This window comes from Struthio camelus, chromosome 17 (genome assembly GCF_040807025.1).
Source record: "Struthio camelus isolate bStrCam1 chromosome 17, bStrCam1.hap1, whole genome shotgun sequence".
In the NCBI taxonomy this organism is placed as follows: Eukaryota; Metazoa; Chordata; class Aves; order Struthioniformes; family Struthionidae; genus Struthio; species Struthio camelus.
In genome coordinates this window covers 9372532-9383953 of record NC_090958.1, presented here as the reverse complement: position 1 = coordinate 9383953, position 11422 = coordinate 9372532, and the positions used below count along the sequence as shown (strand labels likewise).

Here is an 11422-nt window from a genome sequence, read left to right as displayed (position 1 = left end):
ACGGGAGCCGCGTTACTGCCTGGAGCCTGGCGGGAAGCTAGAAAGCGCCCCAACCGCCCTTGCACGCTTGGCGTGCTGGAACCGGAGCCCAGCACAAACGTGGACAACCCCAAAGTCACGTTACGCTTTTCACAGCAGCGCCGCGCCTTAAACAAGATGACTTTTCGTCTAGCTCGCTCATAGGGTAAACGAGCAAAAATCGCCTCGCGGGGCCGCAGCAGCTCAGCTCCCCCGAAAGCACCGAGCGGCAGGTCGGACCGTCCCGGCGCCCCTCTGCCAGGCTCCCCTGGACAACAAGCCACCCCGCTGGCCGTTTTAGTTTCTTGCGGGGCCTGTTCCGAGAGGGGGAAGAGAAGGAAGAGGCCGAGGGCTGCCGGGGGCCAGGCCAGGGCGGCGCGGGGGCCGGGCCGGGCCGGGCCGGGCCGGGCCGGGCCGGGGCGGAGCGGAGCGGCGGGCTGGCCGTGCCGGGCGAGGGCGGCGGCGGCGGGGCCATGCCGTTCCTGGAGCTGGAGACCAGCCTGCCGGCCGGGCAGCTGCCGCCGGGGCTGGCCACGAAGCTGTGCGGCGCCGCCGCCGCCATCCTGGGCAAGCCCGAGGAGGTGAGTGCCCGCGGCGGGCCGGGCCGGGCCGGGCCGGGCCGGGCGGCGGAGCGGGGCGGTGGCGGCGGCGCTGACCGAGGCTGTGTCCGCCCGCAGCGGGTGTCGGTGACGGTGCGCGCCGGGCTGCCCATGGTGCTGGCGGGCTCGGCCGAGCCCTGCGCCCAGCTCCTCGTCTCCTCCATCGGCGTGGTGGGCTCGGCGGAGCAGAACCGCGGCCACAGCGCCCGCTTCTTCGACTTCCTCACGGCCGAGCTGGGCCTCGGCGCCGAGCGGTGAGTCCGGCCGCGGCCCCCCGCCTCACCTCCCGCTTGTGCCAGGAGCCGGGCAAGCGGCTGGCGCTCCCCTCCTCCAGACATGCTGCAGCAGAGGAGAGGGAGGGCTCGGGCCCTCGGCTTTTGGGGGTGATGCCCGGTCGGTGGTAGCTGCTGACCGCGGGCTTGGTCGCGAGCGAGCGCGAAGCGGTGCCGCTCCGCCGGCTGCGGCCGCTGCCCTCGGCCCGGCCGAGTCGCTAGTCACCCGCCGACCCTTCCTGCTGCTTGGCGCGCGCTGCCCGCGGAGGCCCGATAAACCAGGCAGCGCGCCACCCTAGGTTAATAAATGTTTATATTTGGTCAGAGTAGGTTTTGGTGGCGTAAATCTCTCAATCCCGCTCCCCATGGGGTGGGAGGGGTGCCAGTGCCTCCCCTGCGGGCAGGGAGATGGCAACCGCTGCGTCGTCGGCAGCGGAGGTTCGTGGTGGGTTGAAGTCACATAATTCTTGGCACGGTGGTTTGTTTGTTCCAGCTTCAGGACCTCTGAATATATGGAATGCAGGAAACAGAACATCAGAAGATGTTCAAAATGTTGGTGATATAAGCTCCCGTGTTATCCATGAGATTAAGGCTAATATAGGTCCAAGACTAGACGGCAAACATTAAGTGCTCTTGGATGCTGAATCCCAGACAGCCGGGCTAGGTACCAGCGCAGGTAAAAACGGGGAGTGGTTTGCACACACTGAACAGTCTGGGAACTACTGTTCTCTGAGCATGAGTAATTCTGTTTGGCGTAACTGGTGCAAAACCCAGCGCAAACGAGTCTTCTGTAGAGCCCCATGCCAAATGCTGAAACGAAATCGTTCCTGAAGGTAAGCCGTGTCTCTCTGACCCTCTTCCTTCTCTCCACAAGGAGAATAATTGCATTTCCCTACCTCTTGGGTGCTGTCAGGATAAATGCATGAGCAGATAATGAGATGCTTGGGAGCTTCTGAAGTGGACAAATATCGCATATAAACAGTGCTCAGGTTCAACCTGCTTTCCTGTTTATGTGGGCAAAGTTTGGCACCTTTGTACCCTGCCTGCACACAGCCTGTATTTCCTTCTGTTAAATGAAAACCTTGGAGTGGGAGCTGGTGAGAGCTTAGGGCAGAATTTCTAGCTTGCTGCAAACTGGGTAGGGATAAAAATTCATTGTAAAATAATAACTTTTCCTTTCCACTGTATTTTTCCTCTTATACCCAAAAAGGATTGTCATCCGCTTTTACCCACTGGAGCCCTGGCAGATTGGCAAGAACAGAACTGTCATGACTTTCCTGTGATGCTGTGAGCCGCCCATTGGAACAAAGCTCTGGCGAAGACACAACCCAGAGATGACCAGCTCCATCCTTTTGTTTCCTCTTATGATATGATCTATATAATTCCGCACCTTCACCTCTGGGATTCTCTTCTACCTTTGCTTCCTGCGCATACACAGCTGAAGAGTGGGGCAATCAGCCATACAGATTTACTAAAATAGTTCAAGGTCTTTATCTCAAGCCAGTCTTGCAGGCCAGAGGCTCTCCAGCTGTCTATGGCTAAGACCCTGCTTTTGCCATTAGCAGCCTGGCGATGGCCATGCTTACGTGAGCCTAGTCAAAGTTCTCTTGCTGTCACATGTAGCAGTGAAAACCTTGTTTAATTCCAGAGCACGTTTGGCTTTATTGAGGTCCACAGGGGTTCTCAGGTTTGTTCAGATTTCTTCACGCTTTGCAAGGGAGAAGGATCCTTCTTTCCGGTTCTCTTCCCGGACCCTTCCCAGCAGAAGGGTCCCAGGCTGGCTAAGAAGACTTGGGAGTATTCCTTCAAATTCTTCTGTTTTTACGTTCCCCAAAGCCATTTCCTGAAAGAGGTGATTATACTGAGGGAAGTCTATGCATTTATACAATGGCTTATTTAAGGCTTACGTCAGATCTTGTGCTCTGTGTACCATTGCCAGCCTGCGTGACTGCTTCCACAAAGTTTTATTTGTCCACAAGATTTTCTTGGTTGAATGTTTGTGTGCTGATGGCAGTGTATAGTAGTGGAGAGAGTTTATGCAGTGGTTCAGAGTACTTTTCCTCACCCTGCTGTTACAGGGCGCATTGACAAAACACAGTATCTGACTGTGTTCTGTGGCTGACGTTTCCAGCTTGCTGTCCTCTGCCCAGGAGCGGTGGCAGTTGTACACAGATGACATACTACCTTGACAGTGCTTTGCCTATTGAACCCAGCACCTTACTGCTCCTACTGTAGTATACCTCACCCTGAAGGGAAGTGTTTTGGTTTTTAGGGCCCTTATACGTCGCTTTGTAACTGGAATATACGTGAGATTTTATTAAAACAAAAACACGGTACTTTTCATGTATAATGTTATCTCTGCTTTCCACTGCCTTCAGACAATTAAAACGTACCTGTCAGTTTCCTTTCCATTTAGTGGCTTTGTCAGGTCCTAGGCACAGAAGCTCAGAGGAACTTAGAGTATACCTTTGGGACGTGGAACTCCATGGGAACACGAGGCTGAAGAGTTTGTAATTCTGATCAGATTTTTATTTGTTTATGACCTGAGGTCTCAAGATATTTGAAAGTATCCCTTCACGTTACTGTCTGAAATTGATTATTCCCTATGCAGCGTAAGCATCTTCTACATGTGCAAAATCTATCATAATACCAAACAGAAATTTATATATCAGCTAGAAGCACTAGACATTATCTGGTCAATAAAATGTGTCAAAGTCTTTTTTGATAAGTGTCACTTTATTGGTTTACAATATTGTTTTTGTTTTCTCAGCACTCATTACTTGGAGACACAGATAGCATGGCTACCCAGGTCTCTGCTTTTTCTCAGCAGGTCTCTTCAACTAAAAGTTTTTGAAACTAGGATAATGAACAGGTGAACTGAGTATGAGATGCACATGTAACTAAAACGTTCTGCTGTTCACTGCAGGGAAGAGGGTGGACAGCCCTCGTTTTGCCACTGGGATGCAAAAGGGCTTGACCAGCTTGAGTTGAATATAAGACATGTAGAAAATTATGTGGCTTTAATGCTGGTCTGCAAACTGCTCGTTTTCTGGTGGTCCTTCTGCTCGGTGAAGTACCAAGCAAGATTTCTTGACAAAGGCTTTGTTTTCTCTGGAGCAATCCTGTTGTGCTCCCCTTTTTGGAGCCTTACTGGCCACTGCTAGGCATTCTTGCAGGCTCTCTTCCTTCCTTTCACCCTCAGGTGCTCCCCATGTTAGCTCTTGCCGAGGAGCGTCTTTCCCAGCATTGTAGAGTTGAGCAGGCAGAGATAAGGAAAGAGACGGAAAGCTTGGAAAAGAGCATGCCACACAAAGACACCAGAATAAAATGGTTTCTGGGCTTCTTCCAACAGCTGAGCTGCAGTGTCCACATCCCTGGGAGACAAGAGGTGATGGCAAGTGGGACCTCAGTAAGGAAGAGGCAGGTATCATTTTTCTGTAGAGCTGTGTGAGGTTAACTGTGACTTTCTCACACACTTCCATCTTTTATCTGTGTTCTGGCATCGGTTAGACAAAACATCCCACAACACTGCAAACTCATGGTGGAACTGCTGGGTCGGGGAACGTCTTGAGAATTTTATGGTTCATGGATTTTGAGTTTTTTAATATGTGAGCGGTTAAAATATTAATCCAAAAGAATGAGGTTTTGGTTGTGAGTTGTTCATGTCTTGGTCTGAGCCAGTTTATCCTTTTTTGACGCTGGGGACTGTAAGAGAGCACTAGAAAATGAGATTCTAACAGTCCTATAAGGTTGCAGCTGGTTGTTTTCTTTCATAAACTGCTGGTGCTGAATAAACTCCTTAGGTTCATGTCAATCTAAAGAGATGGCCTATTTTTCCTCCACTGAGCTCATTTTAAAGTAGGTTAGTGCAATATTTTAGGGCTTGAGAAGGATATCTTAGGGGTTCTGCACACCCCGTAAATCCACCTCTACAGCATGCACATAGAAACCAACAGAAGCAGGAATCTTTTTCTGATATCTCTGTTGCTTACATTTGCTACTCAGAGAAGATAAGATATACCACCTTTATCTGGAGCTCAGAAATGATGCTATAAAAATCCCATTACCTTAAACGCTATCTGCAGGTTGTCCCTCTTTCATGGTATAGAGACTACCCAACAGCTAGATTTCGTATCTCCCAACTACAATAGCTCTTTTAAACCATAGTAATGAAATCTGCAACTTTCCAGGTTTAACCTTTTAAGATTGACCAATATTTCTGTTCCCAGAAATGGCCTCTGTTGGTTTGTTTGTGAACTCTGTATAGACTTGTTTGCAAATTCAAAGGCAATGACCTGATTTTGAAGACTGTGTAACCATTTCTTAGCTTTAAAACCTCTGAAGCAAGGACAATCTTTCTGTGTATTTACAGAGGACAGAGAACAAATGAGGCCCTGAGCAAGCTGAAGGGCACTGCTGACAGAAAGGTATTTACATAATCATGATAGCTTTTGAAGTTATTTTGCAAAGACAACGGTGTGGTGCCACAGTTTATGTGGATGGCAACCCTATCCTGAGCTTGTCATGAGGGAAAGACGGGTATCATCTTCTCCCTCAAACCTGACACTGCAGTTCATACCTTCAGGACCAGGCGGACTCTTCTTTACCATGTTAAGGCCGGAGACCTATCTGGAATACAAACCGGGACAGCTGCAGGCTGCTTGGATGCTTTAAATTTTAATAATTTAGAAAACAACATACGTTAGGTATGAAAAGTTTCTTCATTAGCCTAATGAATTGTGATTCTCTGCTGTTTCTGCTCTATGTCTCTGGGTATTAAACTCTAACCCACTCCCGGGGTGTTTCTGTACAAAATGGGAGACGACAATAAAACAATTTATGACAAGCGTCAATCTGAAAACTGTGTCAAGCCTATGCACGGCTTCTCTACCTTCAGCTTTCTCCACAGTGTAAGGAAGCGGTCATCCAGAATCCGTTTGAAAACAAACTGACACATTACTTTTTTTCCTGCTGTGATGTCCTCCCATGCAGGCAGTATAGTGAGCTTCCACTGTTGCGCCCTGCGTTTGCTTCGACACCGACCACTTGTAGTGAAGAAATTAATTTGCCTTCACAGATTCAGTCTCTAGAATGAGCTGCATGGCTGACAGTTTAAATCATTTTACACTGATGTATCAGAATTGGAAAAAAAAATATTTTAAATTATCCAGCAAACACCCATCTGATTACACTGGTCTGATTCCTACAAGCAATGACAGGTTTTGTACTTCTAATACCCTCCTGCTCGCTGATTCTCCTGATCTTCCCCCAGACTACACATGTGCATTCCTTAATCATCCTTCACTAGAGCTTCTACCATAAAAGTTACTTTAAATAAGTTTATTGGATATAATTTGATAGTCAGATTTTAAAAATGCTGTTTAGGCATGACCCACGCTAAACCAAAGCAGTCTCCAGTGGGCCGGGTGGGGTGCTCTCAAGGAACGCGCTCTGATGTACCCTCTAGTGGCCATGTGAGTAACTTGATAAATTGCTCCATACCAGGGTGATTGCACTCAGCTAGACTGGAATGAGGCACAAGGGTTTTTATTAATTTGATAATGAGGTACACAAATACATAACTTCATATACGCGGAAGTAGGGCCTGAACGCGTATGCGGGCGGCGAGGGGGCCGCGCTTGGGGCTGCCCTGGCGCGCCCTGCCCGTGAGACTTGCTCCAGTGATGTCCACAAGCAGTTCTTTAATTGTTTGGCTCGATGTCACCCTGCATCATGTCACCATATGGAGAAACCTTCCCAACCTCCCAGTTACATAGAAGTATGTTTCCATCCCCAGCCATCACCATGGTAAATTTTAGGCAAGATCATTATCTTTGGGATGATTTTTGAACTGGTTGGATAAGGTATCTGGAATCTGTTTTAAGTTTTTGTTAACGTATTGCACACAAACGGAGGTTTAGCTTTCTGCTGAGTGAAATAAAGAGCTGCTCAAGGCTGCTTGGAAAATACTGTCCCTATGGCGTTTCTCCCAGTCCAGCCAACTCCCCTCTGATCGGAGGGCTGGTAATTTTGAGGTTGAATAATTAATACTCCGAAGGCAGAGGTGGGCAGGAGGGACAGCACTGTGCCTCGTGCTGACTGCTCCCGCGGCCAGCGGAGTCACCCCCGCTGCGACAGCGCCTGAGGGCCGAGGCGGAGGCTGCCTCCCCCCCCGCCGGCGCCTGAGGGCCGGGTTCGCCGCGGGCCGTTGGGGCCGTCGGGCCGCCCCGCCCTCGGCCTGAGCCGTCTCCTTGGTAACGCGGGGCGCCCTCCCTCACACCTGCAGCCCCGCCCCTCCGGCATCGCCCCGCCTCTTCCCTTTGTCTCCAACACTCGGATTGGCTCTCGCCGGAGCCGCCGTTCGGCCAGTGAACGACCGCTTTGTTGACGTGCGGGGCTCCGAGCCCCCGGGCGGAGGTTGCCGTGGAGACCGCAGGTGCGGCGGCGTCTCCCGGGCCGTTGCGGGCCGCGGCTGCTTCTCGCCTCTGGAGCCGCTACGGGAGCCCGGCGGCGGCCTGCGGGCCCGGCGCGGCGGCATCGCGGGGCGGCGGCGGCGCCGAGGAGGAGCTGCCCGCGCCGGGTGGGCGGGGAACGGCGCTGCGAGGTGAGTGTCCCGGCGGCGGGGCCCGCGGCGGCGGCCGGAGCTCGGCCCGGCCCGGCCCGGCCCGGCCCGGTGCGGCGCGGCGCGGCGCGGCGGGGCCCCGCCTGCCGCGGCCCTGCCGGCCGGGCCTCGGCTGCGCCCGCCGGCCCTGGAGGGCCGCCCCCTGCCCCGTGTGCCCGCGGGACCGCAGCGTGCCTGCAGCCGTGCGCTGGGTCCCCGCTGCCGCCGGCGGAGGGCTACCGCCGTCCGGTGAAACAGGCCTTCGCTAAGTGCGGCGGAGATGACTTTTGCGAGGGTAAAAAGAAAGAGAGAAAACAAGTGCTTTTTAAAGCAAGTATGTGTTTTTAGTGTATGTATCCCAAGCATAGCAGCAACAACAACAAAAAGTCATGAAAGCCCAAGCCACCCCCTCTTTTTCTGGCTGTGAAGGTGACAATTGCACAACTTAAAAGCTGTGAATAAGTAGGGAACACAACTAATGGTCTGAATTCCTACTGACGTTTTAAACTTCTGAGGAAATAAAGCAGGATGATTTTTAAGGTGAAAGGCTTTAGCAAGCACTGTTGCCTCTTGAGAATGTGCTTGCCTGTAAAAGCTACACATGAATAGTTAAGACTCTTGTGACTGAAATACTACAAGCCAGTTTGTAATGCTTTATTAAAGATTCGTTATTTTTGCCCATCTAAATGATACAGCTATGTTGCTATAAAAGTGATTATAGTGACATAATTTATTTCTAGATATTATTACACTGATGTAACTCTGTGCATAGTTAGGATTGCAACCACATACAGTGATGACTATTTTTAGCTTTGGCTAAAAAAGTGAAACAAAACAAAACCCCCACCTGTCCAGCATACCACGATAAAAGCTGTATGGAGGCTACGTCTACGTCCTGTTGTTCAGCAGACTTAGGCTGTTCTGTTTGGCTTTGCTCTCCCGACTTGTGACCGCCAGAGAGAAGAGTTGCTATGTATTTGTTACAAACTTTCTGTTCAAACAAAAAGCACATTTAAAATCGTTGTTTCCTTTCAGTTTCATTGGCAATCTAGCAACAGAAGTAAACTATGACTGTAATCTTTTTTCCCGCTGATTTCCTGTACAGCCTTGAAGGAGATTATCTAGATTCAGCAGAAGACTCGAGCGCTTGTCTCTGAATACAGGCATATATGTAAGCGAACTTAGAAACACCTAAATATTTGATTGAATTGGGATTTTTCAGCCTTATTTATCTAGATGTCATAAGCATCTAAACTTTCTGTCAAAACTTGGGGCATTCATTATTTCTGAGAAAAGATATCATTAATATCTCTGCATATATTTTCTCCATATGTAAAATGGAGAGAGAAACCTTGTCTTGAAAGAGTTTGAGTTTTCATTAATGTTTCTTAAGTGAATTGAAGAGGAAAAATGCTATATTGTTTTGCAATCTGATTTAGATGCAAGTGGAGTAAGTGGTGCATGAGCAAGCAAAATGTGAGCACCGCCAAATAAATGACAGTCATGTAAAAACATTCTTTTCTCTACATGTGGAAGCAAACATGGTGATGTATGAAATAATTCTGCTTGTAGTTCAAAACTCCCACTACTTCCTGCTGTGGTTAATTTTGGAATTATCTTTCTCTTAATACAGTCTCTGATATTAAAGACTGTTTTTAGCCTGCTTTGCATGCGTCCTTTTTTGTTTCAGTTGATGGAAAGATTTTGTCGCATAGCACTGAAGCTTTTAAAAACTGCACAGAACCCTTTCATTTTGTTGCCTTTACTAGCATCGCACTTCAAGCAGTTAACAGAATACAAATTGCAGGTTTAATTAAGAGGAAAAATGACTTAAAGATTATAAATGTGAATACCATCTTTCTATCATTGTTAAAAAGGCTGGACATTAGTATCCTCTCTTCAAAGTTAAGAATTATTAGTTGTAAAAATTGAGTTTCTTTTGTATTTGTCTGCTAGATCTAAGTGCATATGCTCTACCTATAACTTGCTTTTGCAACAGAGGTGGCGGGTGGTCTGTGGAAGTTAGTCCACCTACTCAGAAAAAGACAAGTTAAAAGTGTCTTATTTTGGTAAAAATGCTTATCTCTTCTAGCAGGGGATAGCAGTGGCAAAAACATCTTAAATAGCAAAAATCTGCAGCCGCAGACAGTATTTTAAGCAATGAGTTGACTAGCTGTTATGACATGCTCTAAAGTCTGTCTGCCATAGATAGCTTTTTCATTTTTCTCTTTCCTGTTCTGTAAATACCAGTAAGTACCATGAGTTCTAGACCAGAGACAGCGCTAAGTTTTTTGTGCTGTAGGTACAGATGCAGGAAATCTTCCATAATCTTTTCAAGTAATTGAGATACAGGCTGTAATAATTTATTCTTGTAAAATAGCAGTGTATGCAAGCACCTTTATTGTTTTGGGGTTTTGTCAGTGAAGTGATTCATGTTGTAACATTGTAATGTATGGTCATTCTTTGGTTCTACTTTAACTGATTAACAGTATAGCTGTAATTACACTGCAGAGATTTCCACTCCCACCAGGGCTAGAGTCTTGAAAGCTGTGCTGAAGTAATGAATATACTTTACTTTGTATTTTCACTGTCTCTAGTTCAAATTGATGTTAATGTTATTGTCAGTTCTTACATGGTAGGGCACTTTGTCTCTTGCTGGGCTGTAGGGGTATGTGACAGAGGACAGTTGCATTGCTCATTGATAAAATTGCCCAGCCTATCTTTTACTTTTGAATGCTTTCTTTATGAGCAGAATAAATGTTCTATTCCTGTTTGTTTTTTCAGATCTGTTGGTGCTTAGCACTTCCTCCAGCTCCTGGAGAGCGACAGTGTAAATGTCTCTGAATATGGTAAGGGGATATTCCAGCTCAAGGTTTTTATGAGACGTTTAGGTAAAAAGAAAATCAAAAACGCTCTCCTACCCCAAGACTAAGAATAAATTGGCATAGTAAGAACATTAGAGCATTTTGGAGTTACTGTAGTTATTGGTAAATTGAGGAATTTGAGGACTCTCACTGTAGTGCATATGTCCATTCTAGGGAAGCTGTTGCTTGAAAGAGGATTGAAATTTTAAGCTTGGTTTATCAGCTGATTTTGGGAAAAAAATAGTTTTGACGTATTATTTGCAATTAGTGAACATGCCTGAATTCGTTGCTGTTCTTGTGAGATCTCCAATACTGTATAAAGTTACAATATTGCCCATTTGTCAAGTAAAGTAAAAAAAATAAGAAAAATCCAGTTTGCAAGAGAAACTGGGACACAGATAAATTTACCATTTCTTGGCATGTCTTGATTATGGTTCTAGATTCGAATTGCAGCGCTAAATGCAAGCTCCACGATTGAGGATGACTATGAAGATAACTTCAAAAGTCATAAGACACAGACGAAGGAAGCTCAAGTAAGTAAACTCACTATTTTCTTATTGGGCATAACTGATGGGAATTTTGTTTTCTCATGTAATCTCTAGTTACAGGGATTTGTTCATTCTTATTTTCCTCCTAAGAAAGGTGTGTTAATGTCTCTTGAAGTTTGCCTTTAGCAAGCTAAAGCTTCACTCAGATGGACTGTGTTGAGTCAGTAAGGTTGCTTTTCTGCTATGCTAATAAAAACTTATATCATACTACAGTACTTCCAGTACAAATGAGAGGGAGCTGGGAGGTAGGACTTGGATCTTCATTTCATTCTGTGGTCTGTCAGGTACCAGTTTTGCTCATGTTAACGGCTTGTTACAGACCTGTAACATTGCCACTGTACTGTAGAATGTTTCAGCTGCTGGATAGGCTGTAGAATGAGGTAGATGTTCTTTATTTATCACATGCTCCTCCGTTTTTGGTGTAGGTATCTGTAATGCTGCATAGATACAGATAGGGTTTCTTTTTCCTTTTTTTTTTTTTTTTTTGTTAAATAATCTTCTTTGGTGCCTAAGAAGTGGA

The 11422-nt window shown here is 47.2% G+C and overlaps 2 protein-coding genes across 5 annotated transcripts in view; both read left to right on the top strand.

The window, feature by feature from the left end:
- Positions 1 to 431: 431 nt before the first annotated feature.
- Positions 432 to 3606, top strand: DDT (D-dopachrome tautomerase). Its single transcript, XM_068910682.1, has 3 exons — positions 432 to 599; positions 696 to 871; positions 2100 to 3606. The coding sequence occupies exons 1-3, from the start codon at positions 492 to 494 to the stop codon at positions 2170 to 2172; spliced, it is 357 nt and encodes a 118-aa protein (XP_068766783.1). The 5' UTR covers positions 432 to 491; the 3' UTR covers positions 2173 to 3606.
- A 3768-nt stretch (positions 3607 to 7374) lies between these two features.
- CABIN1 (calcineurin binding protein 1) overlaps positions 7375 to 11422 on the top strand; it is a 128119-nt gene continuing 124071 nt past the window's right edge. For 3 of the 4 annotated variants that reach the window (XM_068910841.1, XM_068910842.1, XM_068910839.1), the window contains exons 1-3: positions 7375 to 7493; positions 10275 to 10339; positions 10795 to 10887. In XM_068910841.1, the coding sequence (XP_068766942.1) occupies positions 10325 to 10339; positions 10795 to 10887 (108 nt within the window). In that variant the 5' untranslated portion in view covers positions 7375 to 7493; positions 10275 to 10324. Of the gene's footprint in view, positions 7494 to 8595; positions 8662 to 10274; positions 10340 to 10794; positions 10888 to 11422 lie in introns of all 4 variants that reach the window. The other variant, XM_068910840.1, reaches the window with a different exon arrangement.